Source organism: Panthera onca, chromosome B4, assembly GCF_046562875.1.
Source record: "Panthera onca isolate mPanOnc1 chromosome B4, mPanOnc1 haplotype 2, whole genome shotgun sequence".
Classification (NCBI taxonomy): domain Eukaryota; kingdom Metazoa; phylum Chordata; class Mammalia; order Carnivora; family Felidae; genus Panthera; species Panthera onca.
The window spans coordinates 42285531-42309028 of NC_138345.1; the positions used below are offsets into that span (position 1 = coordinate 42285531).

The 23498-nt window shown below is 50.1% G+C and overlaps 1 protein-coding gene across 1 annotated transcript; it reads right to left on the reverse strand.

The window, feature by feature from the left end:
- Positions 1 to 1705: 1705 nt before the first annotated feature.
- On the reverse strand, positions 1706 to 21216 carry FOXJ2 (forkhead box J2). Its single transcript, XM_060658485.3, has 11 exons — positions 20081 to 21216; positions 13424 to 13770; positions 11822 to 11896; positions 10456 to 10524; positions 10132 to 10272; positions 9494 to 9689; positions 5474 to 5875; positions 4992 to 5093; positions 3955 to 4164; positions 3225 to 3323; positions 1706 to 2066 (listed from the first exon to the last, which is right to left on the reverse strand). The coding sequence occupies exons 2-11, from the start codon at positions 13754 to 13756 to the stop codon at positions 1978 to 1980; spliced, it is 1716 nt and encodes a 571-aa protein (XP_060514468.2). The 5' UTR covers positions 13757 to 13770; positions 20081 to 21216; the 3' UTR covers positions 1706 to 1977.
- Positions 21217 to 23498: the final 2282 nt, after the last annotated feature.

Here is a 23498-nt window from a genome sequence, read left to right on the forward strand (position 1 = left end):
CTGGAAGGAATAAGGAACAGATGCCTAGAATAGGAACACGGGGCAAAGGCATTTTGCCACCCTCTAAGAGAAATTCTCCTTTCCCCAATGGGAAATATTATGTCATACTTCAACCCCACTGACTGCCCTCCAACACAACAGGAGATTCAAGCCACTCATACCCCCATTTCTTACAAAGAACTTCACAGAAATAAAGTGCTCTTTAGTTAACCGCCCTTTCTTGCCCCTTTGCTTCAGCCTTCTTCAACAAGCTCTCGTGTATAACCCCCTTACAAAGAGAGGGAGGGGTGGGTGAGGGGGAAAAGCCGAGGAGCGGAAAGCTAGATCTCCTGGAAATCATCGGTAAATAAAAGAATGTGAACGAAAAGCAGAAATCACAGAGAGAGTGGCCTTGTCCATTCCTTACATTTTGTCCTGTAGCTTCCAGAAAGCGAACATTCAGGGAAATGAAAACAGAAGTAAAATTGTTTTTCCCTCTCATAACTAATATTCAACAATTAACATTAAGTACACACTAAGTACTTTGCAACAGTAACTCATGGCCGCTCCTCGTTGGAGAGAAGTTGTCCCCGTACCTTATTCTGGGAGTCTCCTTTGATCTTCATAAACTCTCCCCTCTAGATTACGTACTCCCCACAACCTATCTCCTTCAGCCCTCAAAAGCCTAATCGCAAAAGCTTCAGCCCCAGAGATCTGGATTCGGAGAGAAGTTATTTGCCCACATAGTTAACTGCAATGTTCCCTACCCATGTGTATGCTGACTCCTATTTCCTTCCCCCACCCTCCCACCACTACCACTAAAGGTTCGGTTCTGCTATGATCAGAGGGAAAGAGATTCCCATGTTGTCCTAGCATAGGATGAGACTAAGAGGGTGAGAATGGCTCACTTTTCTTTCTTGAGAGTTCCAGAAAATGGGGGAAGAAAATGAAAGGGAAGGAACTGAGCAAACAGCTGGAGGAGGACAAAATAAAATTTGCCGAATGGGCAAAAGGGATTGAAGGATCATTTGTAAATGCAAATAAGAGCCACAGTGGATTTCCAGAGGAAATTATGTTTGAAAACTCAGAAGGGTTGAACTGAAGCCATCTCCTAAAAGCCCAACCTAGACTGAATGGTTGTCCTCGTCCCTATCATAGAAGCAGAGTTCCGGCCAAGACCAAATCTATCCCCAATAGACAGAGGGCTAGGAATGAGCCAATGGAAGTTTCTAGTAGCATATACCCAATTTCTGACTGTTTTATATTCTATCGCCCCTCTACAGTACTTGACTCGACCCACCCCAGACCTCTTATTCCACTAGGATTTTATCGTCACCCTCCATCGCTCTTGCCCTTGATGGGGAGTGAGGCTCGGCAGAAGGAAGGATTGGAGATATAAAGGGACAAGGAAGAGCTCGGAGGACAAAATTAGCACCATTGAGTAAAACCTGCAAATTCGCGGCTGCCAAGCAGTGTTTCAGATCCCTTTTACTCGATAAGGTGGCTTCTCTAGGACTGGACTGAACTGACAGGAACAGAAAACGATTTAGGGCCAAAAGGTGGGATTAGCATCGAGTTTCTCAAAGACAAAGGTAAATCAAAGTTGGAAACCCTTCTCTGCAGCCATCGGGGACTCCCCTTCCAGCCAGATGATTTTAAATTAGCAAGGGGTGGACATGGTCCGTGGAGTAGGGACAGGAGACTGGGAACAGCATATAACCAATAATAATAATAACAATAATAATAATAATAATACCATAATAAGAATAATAATAAAAGAATTAGGGGAAAAAAACAAGAAGAAAGAGGAAGAAGGAGGCAGGAAAGGGGGGGGTTATCTTCGGCAGCATCTTGCGGTGGCTTCTCTGACAGAGCAAGAAAAAAAGAGAATATATAACTATATACAGGCAAGGAGGAAGGGATGGGCTGGGACTGCTCTTGCCCCACTGCCAGACTTCACCACCCAGCCTTGGGCTCGTGGCCACACTCCGTGATGCCCTAAGTGATCAAGTCCCAGTCGAAGTCATCAGGGATCTCCTCATTGGCACCAGGAGGTGGAACCGGTGGCCGAGGGACCATATGGTGTGCTGTCGGAAAGACAGGAAGAAATTAAAAGGAGAGCGGACGGGAAGCTATTCTCGCAACCTAGACAGGCAGTGCTCCGCCCCAAATAATTCCACGAAGGGCTGGAGAAACTATTGTCCTTATCAGCCCAGAGTTATTTTCGTTGCTTAGCCACCACTCCGGCTGGGTCTCAGGAAATAAACCAGAGTAAACAGGGTTGCATGGCAATGTCATAGTAGGCAGGCACTAAGAATTATACTTATGAAGACCACGTAGCAATGAAAAAAAAATGCACAGAATGTACTGTTATATGAAATCACAGAACAGAAATTTGTATATGTACTACACGGATAAGGAACACATGAAGAAAGTGTCAGATGTCACCCGAAACACTGAAAACACTTGGGGTTAGGCGGGAAAATAATAGTGATTTAAAGTGAACAACCAGTTAATTTTATACTATTTATGGCAAGTTACGATCTTCCTTCAACTCCCCCCCCCACCCCGCCCCCACCCACAACAGAGATAGTTCAGTCCCAGGCCCCTGATACTAGAAGCCGGGTGACAGGAATGCAGACATGGGCACAAAGCAGGTACATCTGTATAACATGTTCATTTTAACTGCCTGAGCATATCTCCCATCTAGATTCCAAAGCTAGACATAAATGTTCTCCATCTTTTGTTTATATGGATGCTTTTACTTCCTTTTGTTATTGCAGGCACAAGTTACGTTTAAAGCAAATCAGTCTTGAGGCGCCTGGGTGGCTCAGTCGGTTGGGCGTCCGACTTCGGCTCAGGTCACGATCCCATGGTTCATGAGTTCAAGCCCCGCGTCGGGCTCTATGCTGACAGCTCGGAGCCTGGAGCCTGCTTTGGATTCTGTGTCTCCCTCTCTCCCCACTCACACTCAGTCTCTCTCTCTCAAAAATAAATAAGCATTTTTAAAAAGACTTTAAGAAATAAATAAATAAAGTCAGTCAGTCTTCCTTAGGCTTCCAGGACCTGTACCTCCCTAGCAAGGGGCCTGCCCTCTGGCCTTGGAAATCATGAAGGCTCACCCACTCCCAGCAGGGGCAGGTAAAAAGGAAAGAGAAGGCAGGCTCAGTGCCAGAGGAAAACAAGACGACTCGTCAAGGTAGACAGCGTTGGGTTGTTGGAGAAAAAAGCTTCCTGGCTCTTACCTGGGCGATTGTATCCTGCTGAGTCCTGGGTGGGGATCGGGTACATTGGTGACGGGCCAGGGTAGAGGTGGGGGGCTTGTGGGTGCACATAAGAGTTCACTGCCAAAGCAAGACAAGAATTATTTGAGTTACTTGAATATGCTTCACTATACTCAATGAAGGAGGGCCCAATAGAGAAAGGAAAGGGAGTAATGCTTCCTCCTCTGAATGTCTTCTCCCTTCCCTACTCTGTTCTGTAGCTCCAGCAGGCGTAAAGGCTTTCTGCAGGAGCTATCAGTCTTCCCCACTCCGTGTGAAAAGGCACCCCAATTGTCCCTAAAACTGTGAAATATCATAGCTATTAGAAGCATGACCCAATATAGAAACATGATCATTGAATCCCTCATTTCACTGGTTTGAAGCTCACGTAACTAGCGAATCTCAACTCCACCTGATATGATTTGGGTAGGGGTTGCTGAGACACAAATTTGGAATGGCCCCTTTCCCTTCCCTTTCCTTAAGTAATTCTAGTCTCCCAAATTAAGGTGTACGAAGGAATCACACAGGTTTTCCGTATAGGACTTTACTGACACGAGAGCTGTTCAGTCAGTCAGCATAGCAGCCAAACTAGTCCCACCGCCCAGTGTGGGTCACCGCCCATCAGACGGTTTTTCTCAATTCCCCTCTGCCCTCTGCCTCCCCCCTTCTCATTACAAGCTCCACCCCCTTGGCAACTTGCTTTGTTCACTACCTGGGTTCATGGCTGGCTCTTGCTTGCCGCTGGTAAGGGCACAGGAGTCAGCGATACGGGCAGGGGCTGGTGGCCGGTGGGAGCCCCCCTGGGGGGGCACGTGACCAGTCTGAGTAAGGAAGTGGTTGAGCGAGTCACACAGATTGGCAATGTGATGCTGGTCGAGGCTCCAGTTCTTCTGCTCTGCCTGTCGCAGACACTCCATCAGTTCTGCAAACAGAGAAGCAAGAAATGCTACCCTCTGCAGAGGTCCCCAAGCCCCTACCGGATCTACCCCCGTCACTGTTCCAGCCACATCATAAGTCAACACCACTGACTATACTCATTGCCAGCAGTAAGTGACATCTCTTGGGGCTCTACGTTTTCAAACTCTTCTTCTAGTTGTTCCTTACTAAATTCTTCTTATAACTTCCATCGTACTGGTAAAGAAAAGAAAATTTCCAAGTGAGTGAGTGAATTAGCCGTAGTCACACCGGTAGTAAGCGGTGATAAAACTACAAAATGGCGGGGCGCCTGGGTGGCTCAGTCGGTTAAGTGACCGCCGTCGGCTCAGATCATGATCTCACGGTTCGTGGGTTCGAGCCCCACATCGGGCTCTGTGCTGGACGCTTGCTCGGAGCCTGGAGCCTGCTTCAGATTCTGTGTCTCCTTCTCTCTCTGCCCCTCCCCCACTTGTGCTCTGTGTCTCACTTGTGCTTGTGACTCACTCTGTGTCTCAAAAATAAATAAATGTAAAATAAACAAACAAACAAAAAAACTGCAAAATGGTGGTCCAGGTTTCTGAATTCCTGACAGCCTTCCCTCTCCGGGGACAGAAGTGGCTAGGATAAAAACAACGCCATACTTTGAGTGCGTTAAGGCAAAATTAATTAAAATTACTTTGAAAAGAACATCGGCATCGTCCACCCTGTGAAATATGGAGGGGAAGCAGTGGAGTCCTTCACCCTCAAACTTCCCCTTCTGGTTCTGGTTCCTACTGGGTTTTCTGCTAACACTGTCTTCCCCTGCCCTCCGGTCACCACCTTTTCACCACTAACCTGAGAGCTGTGACTGTTCAATGCTGGACCAGTTGAGCCGATTCACCATCTTAAAGCTTTCCTTTAAGGAGTCGATATTGCAGCACCAGTCAGGAGGAAAGGCTGGAGACAGAACGGGCAAGTGGGTAAGAAACGGAGGGAAGGGTAAGCCGGCAGCCAGCCAACGGTGGGCCGCCCGCATGCCAGGTCCTCAATCACATCACAAACACCATCTCGCAATCTCCCTCCCTGGAGACTGAGGACTGGTAGAGCTACCGGCGCTCTAGGGATGGGCAGCCTCGAGGGCAGGCCGGAGACTACGTCCAGCAATCGAGGCTGGTCCGAGAATTCCAGAAGACAGAGCCCCAGGTGGCAACTTCGGCTCACTCAGAGGAGCGAACCGTAACTTCCGAACCGACCGCATCTCCAGGCGACAGTCCGAACCGGGGGGAGAGGAGGGTCAGTCGGCCCTCCGCGGGGCCTCCCGGCACGTCCTTACTCACCGAAGCCAGTACTATTGACAGGAGCCTGGCCTGGTGCCTGCTGTGGCGGCGGAGGCGGTGGCTGGGCAGGATGGGCGTGCGGGTGGTGCTGGTGCGGGCGGTAGCCTCCGTGCTGCAGTGGGGGTGGGTGCATGGCCATCACGGAGGGAGGCCCGTAGCCCTCAGCCCCAGCTTGCTTCCCCCCTGGGGGGGTACAAGCATCCGGGCTCGGGGTGTGCAGCGGGGGCGCGCCCCCGACAGTCGAGGGGCCCTGGGCCGTTGCCTGCTGCTGCTGCTGCGGCTGGGACTGTTGGGGTGGCGGCTGTGGCGGCGGCTGCTGCTGCTGCTGAGGTGGCGGCGGCTGCTGCTGGTACATGTAGTAGTTGTTGGAGGGCGGCATGTCCCCCAGGAGAGACGAAAAGCCTGCGGGGCGGGAGCAAGCAGGAGAGCCAATGGGGCAACGCATTTTTCGGCCAAGAGGGATTTCCACGGGCTGGAGGTGGGAGGCCAGAAACCCCAGGCTTCAAAGGGTAAGGGCGTTCTGGGACAGCAAGGGTCCCCTGGGCCCCGTCTGCCTCCCACCGCTCCCCCACCTCTGCAGGTTTCACAGACAGAGGGAGGGCCTCGACAGCGTGGCAACTGCTGAAATTTCAGCAAAAAGATCAGCATGTGCCTCTTTGTGCTATTCTTCGGAGACCTGGCAGGAGGCCCGGAACCATGGTCTCAAAAGAAGTCAGAAATCAGGTGGAGTTTAAAAAGTAAATTATAGGGGCGCCTGGGTGGCTCAGTCGGTTGAGCGTCCGACTTCGGCTCAGGTCATGATCTCTCGGTCCGTGAGTTCCAGCCCCGCCTCGGGCTCTGTGCTGACAGCTCAGAGTCTGGAGCCTGTTTCGGATTCTGTGTCTCCCTCTCTCTGACCCTCCCCCGTTCATGCTCTGTCTCTGTCTCAAAAATAAACATTTAAAAAAAAAAAAAAAAGTAAATTATAGGGCACCTGTGTGGCTCAGTCGGTTAAGCGCCTGACGCCTGATCCTGGCTCAGGTCATGATCTCACGGTTCGCGGGTTCAGGCCCTGCATCGGGCTCTTCGCTAACAGTGCAGAGCCGGCTTGGGATTCTCTCTCTCCCTCTCTCTCTCTCTCTCTGCCCTTGCCCCACTCTCTCTCTCTCTCAAAATAAATAAGCATTAACCAAAAATAGTAAATCATAAATAAAGCCATTGGGGTGCGGTGGCTCAGTCGGTTGAGTGTCTGACTTCAGCTCAGGTCACGATCTCACAGTTCATGAGGTCAGGCCCTACGTCGGGCTCTGTGCTGACAGCTCCGAGCCTGAAGCCTGCTTCCGATTCTGTGTCTCCTTCTCTCTCTGCCTCTCCCCACTCGCATAAACAAACATTAAAAAAAATTTTTTTTAATAAATAAATATAAAGCCACTGGGCATCTATTCTCTCCTCTTCCTTACTATGTCTACACTCTTCTGCTGTTACCACCATCTCAGGTTCACTATCAACAAATGGGGTTGGGTGAGGTGTCGAGTAAGGCTGGATTAACTTCTCACACACACTGGGCAGGAAAGAAGTAGACACTGAGGCTAAGGGTTTTCAGCCACAATTAAACTTGAGTGAACACTGTAGTCCTTACTCAATCTCACTGTTCGCTTTATTTCAGAGAGCCCCTCCCTGCTCCCCACTTCTGATCAACCAATCATCTGCCTTGGACTCATCCCTCGGGTAAAGGGGGGATAGAATCTTGGAGCTGAAGCCTTGGCCCCCACCTCTAATTTCTTTAAAAAACAGAAACATACAGGAATCACAGAGGGCTGGACCAGATGATCTCTCAAGGAGCCTTCCAGTAAAAACTTTACATTACTCTCCTGTGGTAATGCGGGAAAATTGAGTATGGACTGATATTAAGGAAGTATTATTAATTGTGTTAACAGTGGGCCACCTGGGTGGCTCAGTAGGTTGAGCATCCGACTTCGGCTCAGGCCACGATCCCATGGTTCGTGAGTTCAAGCCCCGCATCGGTCTCTGTGCTGACAGCTCAGAGCCTGGAGCCTGCTTCCGATTCTGTGTCTCCCTCTCTCCTGCCCCTCCCCCAATAACCAAGTCTTCATCATTAAGGATGCATACTGATATCGTATCTATAGGCGGGATGATATGTCTGAGAAGTTCATTAAATTACTCCAATTAAAAAAAAAAAAAGCTGGGTGGTAAATGAAACAAGCTGAACAAAATACTGGTAGCTGTTAGGGGCGCCTAGGTGCTCAGTCAGTGAAGAGTCTGACTCTTAGTTTCGGCTCAGGTCATGATCTCATGGTTTGTGGTTTTGAGCCTTGCTGACAGCATGGAGCCTGTTTGGGATTCTCTCCCTCCCTCTCTCTCTGCCTCTCTCTTGCTCACACACGCGCACTCTCTCGCTCTCAAAAATAAACAGGGGTGCCTGGGTGGCTCAGCTGGTTAAGCATTCAACTCTTGATCTCAGCTGTGAACTCACAGTTCTGCGCTGATGGCACAGAGCCTGCTTCAGATGCTGTCTGTCCTCTCTGCCCCTCCCCTGCTTGTGCCCCCTCTCTCTCTCAAATGAATAAAGAAACTTTAAAAAAAAATGTTTTAATAAATTAATTAACTAAAAACATACATTGGTAGCTGTTAAAACTGGTCTGTGCTAAAGTTGGAAACGTAAGGGTTTATTATACAGTTTTCTCTAGTTTTGCAGATGTTTGAAATTTTTCCTACTAAAAATCAACATAAATATAAAAATGCTAAAAAATTGTCTCACAATATAACGAGTTCTGAGGGTAAGGATACCACTGCTGCCCCCTCGTGGCCATCCTCTAAATGACCTGCGTTCAGCCATAAAGTCACTGCCCTTCGTCTGGAAAGGGGAATCCCTCCAACTCACTTTCTGAAGCTAATAACCTAGCCTGCCTCTTGAAACGGCTGTCCTTCAGAACTAAGCCAGAAGAGCTGGGCTCCAAATAATTTTATTTTATGAGATGCTTCCCCTGACCAGTGACCACCCTCCCCTTGTATTAAAAATAAGATAAAAGGCCAGGGCGACTGGGTGGCCCAGCGGATTAAGCGTCCAACTCTTAATTTCGGCTCAGGTCACGATCTCCCAGTTCGTGAAATCGAGCCCCATGTGGGGCTCTGTGCTGCCAGCACAGAGCCTGCTTGAGATTCTCTTTTTCCCTCTCTCTCTGTCCCTCCTGCTTCTCGTGCTTGCGCGCTCTCTCTCTCTCTCTCTCTCTCAGAATAAATAAATAGACATTAAAAAGTTGAAAAAGGGACACCAGGGTGCCTCAGTTGGTTAAGCATCAGACTTCAGCTCAGGTGAGTTCAAGCCCCACCCGGGGCTCTCTGCTGTCAGCACAGAGCCCGCTTCAGATCTTCTGTCTCCCTGTCTCTCTGCTCCTTCCCAACTTGCATGCTCTCTCTCTCTCAAAAATAAACATTTTTTAAAAAACTAAAAAGGGGGGGCGCCTGGGTGGCGCAGTCGGTTAAGCGTCCGACTTCAGCCAGGTCACGATCTCGCGGTCCGTGAGTTTGAGCCCCGCGTCAGGCTCTGGGCTGATGGCTCGGAGCCTGGAGCCTGTTTCCGATTCTGTGTCTCCCTCTCTCTCTGCCCCTCCCCCGATCATGCTCTGTCTCTCTCTGTCCCAAAAATAAATTAAAAACGTCGAAAAAAAAAAATTAAAAAAAAAAAAAAAAAAAACTGAAACTAAAAAGGGGTGCCTGGGTAGGTCAGTCAGTTAAACGTCCAATTTTAGCTCAGGTCATGATCTCACAGTCCGTGGGTTCAAGCCCCGCATAAACAAACTGTGTCAGCTGTGCTGACAGCTCAGAGCCCGGAGCGTGGTTCGGATTCTGCGTCTCCCTCTCCCTCTGCCCCTCCCCCGCTCATGTTCTGTCTCTTTCTCAAAAATAAAGAAACATTAAAAAAAAATAAGACAGATGGGAGAGAAGAGAACGTCACCACCCATTCAGAAGTACAAGTATAAGCAGAAGACGTTCATGCTCTCATCCCAAGTGCAGACTCACCATGCTGAGAGGAGGAAGATTTCTCCAGCATGGATTTGTAGAGGTTGCGAAAGGACCAACTTAGATCCTGAAAATTGATCTCTGAGTAGGAGAACTTGAAGTCATGGTTGGTATTATACAGGGGAGGGGGACCCTCAGCACTTTCTCGGCCTGGAGCCCCAGCTGCCACTGCTCCGCCATCCACAGATCCTGTGCCCTGCAAAAAGGAGTAAGAAAGACTTGATGCATGTCCTAAATAAGGACCAAAACAGCCCTTGAATGGTCACCAAGCTCTCTGGCTTGTTGTCATCCTCTCCTGACTTTTCAGTGAATGAACATCACTTTCTCCTTCTGTCTCATTTATTCCTACCACGATTACCTCTAGCCCTTTTCTTATGTTCCATCCATCTTCCCTTCTCCTAACCTTCTGGCTCCCCTTCTTCTCTTCTTACCACTTTATTCCCCCTGATCATTCTCCAAGTTCTGTTACGTCTACCTCTCAGCTTCCCTCTTGTAATTTCCCCTTCCTTCCCAATTTATCTCCTACTGCATCACAAATACCCAATACATAGTTTTGAGCTGGCAGATATATGAAACCATTCAACTGTCCCCCACCCCCATCCACCCATCCCTATGCACCTGACACCTCTACTTCTTACCTGGCTGTAGCTGGTGATAGATGTGGGGCTCTGAAGTGACATCTGAGGATTCCCCTCGGAAGGCAGTGAGGCTTCTCCACTCCCTGGAATGCCTCCCCGTGGGCTCTTGCTTGCCTCCTGTTCTGGCGAGTCTTGAGATAGCTAAGGATTGTGAAAGAACAAAATCTATACGTAGAAACTAAACATCCTCCCAAGACCCATGGTTTCACCTCTGCAGGCATTCCTCCTTTGCCCCAAACATAGAAAAGGACTGAAGATACAGGAAAGGATGCGGAAGGAGCAGGTGGAGCAGAAGCAGCCCCTCCCCACGAGGTGGGGACTTACATCATCATCTGGAGGGTGTCTTCTCTTCCGGGAGATGTCAGGGCAGGTGTCGATCGTCCAGTAAGAGCCCTGGAAGGAGAACCCATCCCCACAGAAAACAAAATCATTACACACGGAAATTCTCACCTTTGGTAAAGTAGATACTTGGGAGAATTTTCACCAACAATTAGTCATATTAAGAAAAATAACTGGAGAGGGGTATCTGGGTGGCTCAGTCAGTTAAGCGTCTGACTCTTGGTTTCGCCTCAGGTCATGATCTCAGGGTTTTGAGTTCAAGCCCTGCATTGGGCTCTGCGCTCACAGTGTGGAGCCTGCTTGGGATTCTCTCTCTCCCTCTCACGCTCTGTCTCAAAATAATTAAATAAACTTGAAAAAAAAAGAAAAGAAAAAGGAGGGGCACCTGGGTGGCTCAGTCGGTTGAGCGTCCGACTTCAGCTCAGGTCACAATCTCGCAGTTCGTGAGTTCGAGCTCCGCGTCGGGCTCTGTGCTGAAGAATCACACAGAATCCTGAGGGAACTGGCTATTTTTGAGGAGTAAATATGTCCTAAAAGCCCAACGAGTATGTCAGAGGTATGCCCAGTGGTCCAAACATAGGCCTGGATTGTTCTGGAGGGCCAAAACATTGGTATCTAGTTCAAAGAGCTGGAAATGTCCAGACACAACCCTTCCCTTCTGGGTGATCTGAGGCAAGGCTCTCCTGAACTCTAGTGTCCACATCGATCCAATGAAGAAACTGGTCTATCTCTTTTCCCCTTCTTTTCCCCTTTAAAGATAAAAGTCATGGGATTTTTGTACAGAAAAGTTCCTACAAAGGTTCTGAAGTCCACCTTTTACATCTAGAAAGAGTACCACACATTAAAAAAGACAGCATTAAAGTCAACTTTACCATAAATAAGTCTATTGAAAAATAAGATTTCACCATCTTTCTTTTTTTTTTAATTTTTTTTTTTTTTGTTAATGTTTATTTATTTTTGAGAGAGGGAGAGACAGAGCGCAAGCTGGGGAGGGGCAGAGAAAGAGAGGGAGACACAGAATCCGAAGCAGGCTCCAGGCTCCCAGCTGTCCGCACAGAGCCCGACGTGGGGCTCAAACTCATGAACCGTGAGATCATGATCTGAGCCGAAGTTGGACGCTCAACCGACTGAGCCACCCAGGCACCCCTTTCAGCATCTTTCTTAGTCACTCGTGCCAGTGGAGGCCCACAAGCTTGATAGCCACGCTGTTCTTTTGAGAAAAAATAAAGCTGCTTCTCTAATTAACATGATTTCCTCTTCTGGATAATTAAAACAGCCACAGGACTCTGGGCTGTCAACTACTCCTCTCTCCTTCCTGCCCCTTCTTTCAATGCTTACAGGAGTGTCTCACCTTCCCAGGGTCATCCCGAGGTCTGGGCACCTTCCGGAAACACTTGTTGAGAGAAAGGTTGTGCCGAATTGAATTCTAGGGAAACAGAGAAGCAAGTTAGCTTTGAGCATTGTGTAAAGCAGAAAATTTTCCAATAGGACACAGAGGGACACCAAAGGACATAACACACAATAAAGTTCAAGTACCAAGCAAACTGAGCACCTCTTTACTGATGGAGGAACTTACCTACTAGACAGCAAGAGCAATGAGACACGAAAATGCAGAAGTCAAACTGATGGGAGGTAATGGCTACAAACTTGACCACCAGGTGCTTCCAGTATATAAAAGAAGTATATAATCTGATTATATAGTTTTTCAATCTTTCCGCCCAACTGAAAATAGGTTTATAAACGCCTCAAAATCACACCTGTCCAGGGGGGCCTGCGTGGCTCAGTCGGTTGAATGTCCGACTTCAGCTCAGGTAATGATCTCCCAGTTCGCGGGTTTGAGCCCCGCGTCGGGCTCTGTACAGACAGCTCGGAGCCTGGAGCCTGCTTCGGATTCTGTGTCTCCCTCTCTCTCTGCCCCTAACCCACTCACATGCGGTCTCTGTCTCTCTCAAAAATAAATAAACATTAAAAAAAAATGCTTTTTGAAATCACGTCTGTCCAGTTTCTTAATTCATTCTATCCGTGGTCAAAGAATAACACTTGAAAATGGTTTATGTAAATAAAAACAAAACATAAATTAGGAGCAAAACAACGGCACAGGTCCACCTTTTGTTTTCTCAACCGCCCACGGAATGCTCACATTTGGAGGAAAGAAGCCACGTTGCCTATGTGTGCTGGGTGAGGTTGGGGGTTGTGGTCTGTGGCGGGGGCATATCCATAAAGGAAAACCTGAACGCCTTTAATAGTCTCCAGCTCATCATCTGGTTTGTACATTAACTGGTGATTTGCAGAGCGAAAGAACTGCGTTAGAGTCCCAGTCCTACTCAACAACTGGCAGATGAGTTGCGCTTCTAAAAGACTGAGGACATCAGCTTCCTTCTCTGCCTGGAAGAGGAGTTTCCTTCCTCCTTTAGCTCCAGCCAAACAACTTATCCTCTTAGGACTTGCTTGGTGGATGACGTGTTGGTGAAGGACATTATTATTATTATTATTATTATTATTATTATTATTGGCATACGATTCTTCAAAAGATGAGGATTATGTGCAATGAAGCTTTGGAAATCTGATGAGGCTCCTACCTCTAGGTAGGAAGGAGCAATGCCATGCCTTGCACAGTGACTTGAACATAGCAGCGTGGCAATAAGCATTTGTGAAATGAATGAATCTCCTTTTTGAGGACTCAGAAGATAAGAGGGTATGACGAGCAACAAGCATCCTGCCATCCTCATAACTACACTCAGTAGCTCGGTATCCCTTGGAGTTCCCCTGATATACCTTATGAAAGTTGTTCAACTCTGAAAAAGAGTAGGGGATGGGAAATGATAAGATTTTTAAGTTCGCACATCTCTGAAACAGGTCAGAGCGAACCGGACCAGGTTATAGGAAGAAACAAAAGTCGAGGAAAAGGTTGTCAAGGGCTGAAAATAAGCGCAGGCTACAGAAGCCATCCCACCTTCCAACCGATGCCAGCGTTCTTGTAATAGGGGAAGTTGTCACAGATCCAGCGGTAAATCTCGCTGAGGGTCATCTTCTTGGCAGGAGAGGAGTTGATGGCATAGGTGATGAGGGTGGCATAGCTGTACCGTGGTTTGCCATCCTGGTGGACAGCTGCCTCGTCTTTGCTCAGGGTGGCATTAGGATCTGTGGGTGAGCCCGGCGGGCACTTGCGGCCGCCACCTGGAGGCCCAGCCTGGGAGGCACTCCCAAGCTTCTCAATGGTAGCTCGAAGGGTCAGCTGGGGGAGCCAGTCTATGGAGGTGAGGCTACTCTCTAGGTCAGAAGCCATGGTACTTCTGGGTTCTGCACAGAAGAGAACAAAGGGGAGAGGAAAATAGAATAGGGGAGTGTAACCTCTGCTTACTAGCAGCAAATAATATTCAAATCTTTGCGCTTTCAGGGAAGTAGAGTTTCTTCGCACTATAATTCCCACAGGAGACTGTCATGGGAAGGCCCTCAACCAAGTGTTCCCAAAGCCCCCGAACAACGTATCACCAATCGTCCATCGGATGACAGATTGGTACTTACCTTACATCTTAACGTAGGACAAGCCAATAGGACTCCCTCCCTTCCTTCAGGACTAAGAGAGATATCAAACCACCCACGGAATTGAGCTATTCCCTCCATCCTCCTTACTTGAAACCCTGCAACATAACATTTTAAACTATGTAATTAAGAAAACAAAAACAAAAACTTCATATACCAGGTAAAATCAGCCAAAGTCTACTCTGCGATCATGTGACACTTGTTTGATTACATACAACATCCCCGATAGATAGCACAAGTGAACATGTAAAGAAAAACAGTCTGAGTAAACACAAATGCACACTAACGAAGCACACACTGACACTGCTAATGATGTTTTGTGTCAGCTCTATTTGAGCACGCACCCTGTTGATTCCCACACATGCGCACCTGAGGCACATGAGATATATCCCAAGCATAAATTGCATATGACAACCAGCAAAGGACAGATTGGACGCGAAACACACACGCAAACGGTGGCCCACGTCCCCAGAGATCGCAATCGGCTACACAACGTACATCACCAGCAGAGCACAAAGTCACACACAGAGGCAACAGATCCTGAGTAGGGCTGCCCTCGCACCTTTAAGGCTACCCCTGGCGAGCTCCCGCCCACAGACACCAAACCAACACCAGGAAGAAGGCATCAGCAAGGACCTCCCACCTCTCAGCCCGCCGGGCTTCAAGGAGCCCCGGAGACACCCGGCTGCGTGCACACCGGTAACAATCAGATAGCCCGGCTAAAAATAGCCACTCCAGGGCCAAGAGCTGGCTCCCCTTCTCCCGCCCTCCTCCTCTCTCCTTCCTTCCCAGCCAGGCACACACACACGCTCGCTGCACCTCCGTGCAAACTCCTGGCGCTACCAGACCGCCCACGCCTGATGTTTGCACACCCTGCTGCCACCCACACCGCCTGGGCGCTCCTGCTGGCGGAGAGGTGTAGCTAGAGTGACGTCTCCGCGGGGGAAGGTGAAGAACGCAGGGTGCTGCCTGTACTGCAGGGTCTAGAAAGGCTGGCAGGAAGCGCTTGGTAGCCATTTGGCGCTCCCCTACGGCCCATGCCGGCAAGCCCCTGGAGCACTTGCTGCCTGACGGGTTTGTGCCTGCACCGCCCGGGGGGATGAGGGCCGGTGTTTCTTTCTCGTGCCCCTGCTGACAGTCCCACCAGGGCATCTGTCGCGAGGAGCCGGGGCTGGCACGCCTCAGCATTCAGAATCCTGGGCAGAAACACATCGCGTATGTGATCTCTAAATCCGCACCCGGATAATATGCACAAGCATGGCACACACAAATCCACACACTTTGCAGGTAAAAAAGCTCAACCCCAGATACGACCGCCGAACCCTCTCTCCGGACTCCAACACACCCTTCAGGCCGTCAGCTCACTCTTTGACCGGTGACCCTTCCCCTTGAGATTCACCCTTTCTCCTCAGGGTCAGAGTTCTCACTCGTGTCCCTCTTCCCCACCCCACCCCCCAGGTCCCCGCCCACACGATCTTTGCATGTACACACATGTCCCCCGTGCTGTGGGCCTCACCAGCGACACACCCACTCCACAACGCTGAGGGAAACACCTTAGTGCCTCAGGGGACTGAGCAGCAAGAGACCCAGTTGAAACCCAAGAACTGTTGACAGGAGGAAGGAAAAAAAAAAAAGGCTATGTTTATAAATAGCATCATGAAGGGGCTTCCCCTTCACCCTCAGCTTCTCTCCCCACCATCCTCCTTTTCAGCCCACCGCTACCATCTGGCCTTAAAATCATGGAAACCTCGGCGGCTCAGCCGGTTGAGCATCTAACTCTTGATTTCAGCTCAGGTCATGATCTCATGATTCATGAGATCGAGCCCCGCATGGAGCTTGGCATGGACAGTGTACAGCCTGCTTGGGATTCTCTCTCTCTCTCCCCCTCCCTCTCTCTCTCAAAATAAATAAATAAACATTAAAAAAAAAAAAATCATGGAAACTTGGGAACTGATAGGGACATCTAATCATTCCAGGAAGGGTCAGACCTCCTAGCACATTAGTAAGTCAAAACTCAGTAACATCTGGGATAAAGCAGGGCACCTGGGGCAATAATCGGTCCTACAGCTGGGTTTTCCCAGCTGAACAGTAACATGACAATCAGCAGGTTCTCAAGGACCAGAGTTCCCCTGGATCCTCCCCAGAAAGGTTGGGGGTGGGGGGAGGCCTGTAAAGAATCCCCCATTATCTCTTGCTCAAGATCCCTAGGAAACCTCATCTTAAGAACACAGAAGACTTCCAGGATGCTTCATCTGAAAGTCTCCCCACGTTGGACAGGGACAATCTACAGAGTAAATTTCAAGTGGTTTACAGAACCCGTGTGGCACATGCCGATCACCGTGAATTCCAGAAGGGGAAGCACTCTCAGCCTTTTGCTAGTTGTTCTGTGCCCTGCCCTCTCCACAACCCGGCAAGCAGGTTAGGAGAGGTTAAATTTAACCTCTCGGCAGCAGCCTCCCGGTCAGCCCTCCAGATACCACCCAGCGCTCAAAATATATCTTAACCTTACCAGTTACAAGACGCTTGCAGCAAAAGGTCCTTCTGATCTTTTCGCACCATTCTCCCTTTACCCATCCGACTTCCTTGCCCTCGCCACTTCCCCATTCTTGAAGGGCAGCCTAATGCATAGGATCTCAGAGACTGAGGTTCCTCGGTTCTATTCCCCACCTTGACACTGACTCACCAACACTAAATGTCCCGAACCACCCCTTGCTCCCTGAAGTCCTGATGCCTCGGTTTCCCCCTTCAATAAAAGGGATGGAGTCATAAACACTGCCAAAGCTTCCTCCCTGGAGGGAAGTGAATGAAGCTTAACGACCTCGTGGCTGCCACGCATTCCATGCTCCCCAAAATAATGGCAGGAGGCTAATGTTCAAGGCTATTATTAGAAAAGCAAACAAGAGGTACTTCCATGTCTCAGTCGACCAACCTAATTACCCAGACCTCTCTCTCCAGGTGGGCCTCCTGCCACTGGGCTTGGGTAGAACCTGAGTCAGGCTACATTCTTCTCTGCGTGCTGGAAGACTGAAAGGAAATACCCATAGAAACTGGGAAAGGCAGCCAGAGGGCAGGCTCCATCAGATCCACAGGACCTCTAAGGAAGACTACAGTACTGGGGGAAAGGCTGAGAAAAACCGAAAGACACTCTGTTGGAGCGGAAGACTGATCCTGGATGAGACATGTAAGATCCCAAATAAGAGGCACGGTTTTCTTCCCGCTTTATCTGAAAGGCCAATAATTGTTCCCTGTATGGTGCCAGGTCAGGCATTAAGGAGCGATAACTCCCTGCCACGTACAGAATGCCAAAACTAACAGAGCAGTGGTTAAGTTTACCACATTACCAATTACCAGCCAGGCCGCCTGGGTTTCAAGCCTGGCTCCACAACCCACTGGCTGTGCCAGCGCAGGCAAGTTACTTAACCTCTCTGTGTTGCAGTTTCTTCTTCTATAAAATAGAGATGATAACTGCACCTACATAGGGTTGTTGTGACGATAGCCTCGAGTTGATATTTTCAAAGTATTTAGCATGTGTTATGTAAGTATAGCTATTTTTTTTTTTTTAATGGGGCAGGAGGGGAGAGAATATTAGAAATTAGAAACTAGAAAACAGACCAGAGAGGTAAGACTGGAAGCAGCAAAGCCCGCCACGGTTTACAAAACCTGCGCTGAGCTTGCAGTAGCTTTCGGGATGTCAGAACCCCAAGCTTTTCCTTGGGGGATCGTGTCACCCCAGTGCTGACCGAGGCCAGGACGAAGTAAACTCCGAAGATGAAGGAATGAGGGCGTATCATCTCTTGTTTTTCAGCAAGAACCAGGTCTCGTCGTAAAAGACACGATCTGGAAAACGGCCCTTTCCGAATCGTAGCTAAATCCAGGCCCACAGCCATCTGCTTCTAACGGATTCCACAGAGGCAGGGAGAATTAGGGAAACCCAGTCCCGGCTGGGCCGTTACACAGTGCGGTGGTGGGACACCTGGTAGTTCTGGGACGTGGTTTGCCCTGAGCCATTCGACAGGTTGCATTCCAGCATCTGGGAAAGCACTTTGTAAAGAAATAAGCTGCTATTACACCACAGTCGGCTCTTTTCAAGAGGTGGGGGAGGGAGTCCTAGAGTTGAGAGCCAAGGATCCTCATGCTTTTGAGACCAGAGACATCAGAAATTAAACTCGGGGCGCCTGGGTGGCTCAGTCGGTTGAGCGTCCGACTTCGGCTCAGGTCATGAGTTCACCGTCCATGAGTTCGAGCCCCGCATCGGGCTCTGTGCTGACAGCACGGAGCCTGGAGCCTGCTTCCGATTCTGTGTCTCCCTCTCGCTCTCTGCCCCTCCCCTGCTCATGCTCTGTCTCTCTCTGTCAAAAATAAATAAACATTAAAAAAAAAAAAGGAATTAAACTCTCCTGCTAGTTCTAGAAGAAGTGGCCCCCAGGCTGACCCTGAGCTGCCCTGCCGCAGGAGATGACTTTCATGCAGCCATTCATGAGGGTTCCCACCGGCCAGGGCAGGCCGAGCCTTTTCTCCAAGCAGAGCATCCTGACCAGCACCTTCTCTAGGTCCTTGCACAGGAGCACCTGCTTCTAGAGGCCTACCAGAAACATAGGATTCTGGGTGATTGGAGGTTTCGTGTGAAAAGTACATGCGTAACTGTCTCCACACACACGTAACCACTCGAAACACAGAGGAGCCACATTCACCTGAATTAAGAAACACGTGCACACCCTTCTATAGCACAGCCGTAGAAAGCCGGATCGTAACCCTGCCTCATACACGACTAGCCGGTAGCTTCCAGGACCAAGTACGTGCATTTAGGGACTCAGGCAGCCCCCCACGGCTCAGACAGAGAAAGAAGAAGAAAACACCAAAATCACGTAGGATGAAGCCTCCCACTTGGTTTGGCTGTGAGGTGCCTGCAGATGATGAGGTAGATACAAATGGCACAACAGGAAAGCTAGCAACCCCGGGCTGAAAGACATACTGCTGATCGCAGCGCCCCCCTCCGGTTCTGCTATTGGGATTTCCTGGCACAGTTCTCCTGCCTTTTCTGAAGAGTCTGGGCTTTGATGATTCCTGCTCATGTCTCGTGAGAGAAAACAATATAAGCTTCCAGAGACACGGAACCGAACAAGAAACAGGAAGGGACAAGATGAAGCTGTTAGGTGCTCTTCTGAAAGAAAACTCATCAGAGGTCAAATCTCCCTGGTGGTCAACTGATTCGGATGGAAGAGTGGAAGGAGGCTAGGCAGCAGCACCCCTCTCTTCCTATCCGGGATCTACCTTTTCCTGAGGACCTGTCAGTGTAGGGCAGGAGCTGCGGAGGGCACAGGGGCAGTGGTACGGGGCCAGCCCCAGGGAGGAACTTCAACCCAGGAGTTAGACTTCCCTACACCCTTTCTTCTTGCCTTGGGACATGCGGGCTGTCCCTTTTCCCTTTGGAGTTTATTGCCAGAAGATTTTATTCCATCCAGGAATGGGAATGTCACAAGAGAAGGCCTCCTGGTGTCTAGGAAGGGTGAGTGGGGACAGGCTGATCATCTTGTCCAGGAGACGGTAACCACAGGGGTGGGAGAAAACACTCTGCTGGACATTAAGCTGAGGCAGGGTTCCAAGGTAAGAAAATGCAATGCCAATGGAGGCTAGTCAGGTTCAGGCTCTGGGATGCCACGATGACTTTGGGGCGGGCCCACTCTGGGGTGAAAAAAGCCCCCAAACGGAGGAGGGTATAGGAGTCCGGTTGGGATGTGTCCATCATTATTACACCGTATGGATGGCGTTGTGAAAATGCAGGTGTTTGCTGATCTTCCTCTGCCGTCAGCATGAAAACGTACATTTCCCCAGGGACCTCAAATGACTCCCATCCGTCTAGTCCTCAAACGCTAAAGAAGCCCATTTCCCAGAGCCTGGGCGGCAAGATGTCAGTTTGAATCCGAGAGCTTCCTCAGAACACATTGCCCTGAGGATTCTCGGAGTTATTACTCTACCTTCCCCAGCAGTGAAACCCACGAGCCACCAGCTCAGCCCCTACACCCACTAGTACCTAAAGAGGACAGAGAAGGTGAAAGAGAGCACTAACCTGTCTCCAAGGTTCCCCCAGCAAAGGGAGGGAACCACCTGGTACTGGAGTTTGGGGTTGGAGGGACTCCCCTCTTCAAAGGCAGATGAAGCGTGTCATCCTCGGTGGCTCTTCCGGTACTTGGCTGAGCATCCCAAGCTGGGGAGGGGAACCGGGTCCCCTGAAGGTGAGGAGCGGAGGGAGGAGGGGGAGGGGGAGGGGGAGAAGGAGGTCCTACCTGGGGAAGGTGGCACACCCCCCACACCCTGCCTGTTCCCCTGGGGAGGAGGGGAGGAGCCTCTCCCAACCAGGAGTTGTCTCCTCCCCCTTGGGGGAGTCCCCCTCCCCCCCAAAGTGGATCCTTCGGGAGTGGAGGGCTCCTTGTGTCTGCTGGAGATCTGAGCGGAGGGGCTCTGCCCTGTTCCACTGTCTAGGTACAAGGAAGTTGAGGGGACAGTTCTTCCCCTCTCCTGAAAGGCTGAAAGCCGACTCCTCTTCTGTCCCTGGAGGGTCCCCCGCTTCTGAATGCAAGGACTCCTCTCCCCCGTGAGTACTGGATAGGATGCAGGGCGCCTACTCCACAGGCATTTCCCCCTTTTCTCTTCGCCTCGAAAAGTCCTGAACTGCTGAGAGTGTGCGTTTGGAGGGGTGGAGGCACGCTGGGGCGGTCTCACTCGGTCTGCTTCCTTTAGTAAGATCACCCCTTTCTACTTCTGGAGGTCTATCCCCGGGCCAGGATGGGGGTTTTCCTCGCCCCTACGAAGGAGAGAGTCTCCCCTCCAGGGGTCTCTCCCTTGCCTCGCCCAAGTGGTGAGGGTCTTCCCTCCGGCCGGGAGAGAGGCTGCTCCCCGTCCCCGCTCCCGCCTCCGCTCCGGGGGTGCCCCCGAGGGTGGGGTTTTCCTACTCCCCGCTCTCCCTGAGCTGGCCTGGGCAGCAGGGTCCGGGAGGCCGCGGCTCCCGTCGCCGGTCCCCGGCCACTGTGGCGGCAGCGCCTCCTCTAGTCCCGTCCCGTCCGGTCCGCTCCCTCCGGCGCGTGAGGCCCCCGGCGCTGCCACCTCTCGGGCTGCGGCCAGTCCGGGCTCCCGGGGAGCCTGAAGGCGGACGGACAGTGTCAGGGCTCGGCTCGGGCTCGGGCTCGGCTCGGCTCCGCTGCAGGCCCCGGCTCCTCCCCGGCCTCCGCGCCGCGCTCCGCGCCCCTCCCCCTCCCCCGCCCGCCCGGCCGCCGCCGCCGCCGCCTCCCGGCGCGGGTTAAGGAGGAGCGGGCGACGCCGAGCCGCGGGCAGCGCCGCCGGGGTGCGCCGCTCAGGGGAGAGCGGCGCGCGGCCCGCCGCCCCGGGGGCCGCGCCGCCGCTCGCTCACCTCCGGCCGCCGGGCCCCGGCGCGGGACGGCGGCCCCCTGCTCTCTCCAGCGGGACGGTCCCTCGTAGGCGCCCGACGCTGTCAGCTGCGCTTTAAGGCGCGCACGCTGTCGTGTTCGGTACCCGGCGGACCCGAGACGTTGTCTCCGGCATGTCTCCGGTGGGCTTCTCGGTCCCCTGAGCTAGTGCATGCAGCGTATGGCGTTGGGACGGGTTTAACGTGTTAGCCTGACCTCATCCTGGAGTTCAGGAAATGCTTGCCGAAGGAGTGAAGGTGTCAAGGGATAAAGGGGCATGTTACGGAGAACACTCTAGACTAAACTCTGCGTAAACTTGTGCAAGGCCCCTTTTCTATGGAATCTTAGAGGGGAGGGGACCTTGATACCAGCCCTGCCTACCCACTAAGGCTGTTGCAAGGATCACAGGAGATAGGGTGTGTGAAAATGCTTTTTAAACGGTACAGTATACAAAGGAGGCAAAATAGGATTATCGTTCAGCTCGCTTGACGATCTTATACCTTATCCTGAGTGTCAGACAATATAGGATGGTATTCTCTGCCCCTTCCAGAATAACCGCCTCCCAGAGGCAGAAAATGCCACCAGGGAGCCCACCTCCGCTTTTCTTTCCTCTTCCAGTCGCGTTATTCCTCTGGGAATTCTTACATGTTTCATCCTCTGGCCTGTTACACTTTTCTCAAACTGTCCTACTTTCTATCATATAAAACAATATGAATGCAAAAAAATATTTTCCATGAAATATTTGTTTGGTTTTTTTTTTAAACATTTATTTATTTTTGAGACAGAGAGAGACAGAGCATGAATGGGGGAGGGTCAGAGAGAGGGAGACACAGAATCTCAAACAGGCTCCAGGCTCCGAGCTGTCAGCACAGAGCCCGATGCGGGGCTTGAACTCACTGACCGCGAGATCATGACCTGAGCCGAAGTCGGCCGCTTAACCGACTGAGCCACCCAGGCACCCCTCCATGAAATATTTGAATTGCTCAGAAAAAGACTGCATATTCAAGATTGTAGCTTGATGACATCATTTTGCCTTTACATAATAAAGTCTTATCGTCTGGCTAAATGTATCAGACTTTATCTAAACTATACCTATATAAAATTACGTTGTATTTACTATGTGCCAGGCACTGAGCTAAGCACTCTGCATGTGTTGTCACGTTTCATTCTTCTAACAATCCCACAAGGTACTACTATTACAATACCTATTTTGTAGATGAGAAAACTATGACTTAGCGATATTGACGATGTCTAAGTTTACATGATTAGTAACTAGCAAAGTGAGACTTAGACTAACAATCCAAGTGATTCCAAAGACCCAACTCTTTTTTTTTTTTTTTTTTAAGTTTATTTTTTACTTAGAGCGTGAGCAGAGGAGGGGTAGAGAGGGAGGGAGAGAGAGAATCCCTAGCAGGCTCCGTGCTGCCAGTACAGAGCCCAACATGGGACTTGATCTCACAAACCATAAGATCATCACCTGAGCGGAAATCAAGCCTAACCAACTGACCCACTCAGGCACTCCCAAGACCCAACTCTTAACTTCTGTTTCATTGCTTTGAACTGTCAGAATTAAAAACCGTCCTTAAACTTATCGAAACAGCAATGTATGAGGACAGATGGTAGGTACGCTTGTAATGAACATAGCATTGTTCATTACAATGGATCAATGGATAAACTTGTCCAATCACTGTGTTGTACACCTGAAACTAATGTTAACATTGTGTGTCAACTACACTCAAATAAAACAGAAAATAGTGGCATTTCCTCTGTGTAAATAGAAAGCAGAAAGGTTGGGATTCCTTTCTGCATATATTTGTGTGTGTGTGTGTGTGTATGTGTGTGTGTGTGTGAACACACATACATATATTTTTCACCAAATGCATATATTTTACAAAGAAAAAAAATCCTTAAACTTAAAGGAAGTGGAGTCCAGTTGAGCCTTTTCTTTCTCCCCACCCTTCCACTATCCAGATTTAAAGCTGTATTTTCCCCCTCTTTGAAACATTAACTCATTCTCCCACACACAGATAATTTGGCACCAAATGCTTCTTGCTATGTTTTGGA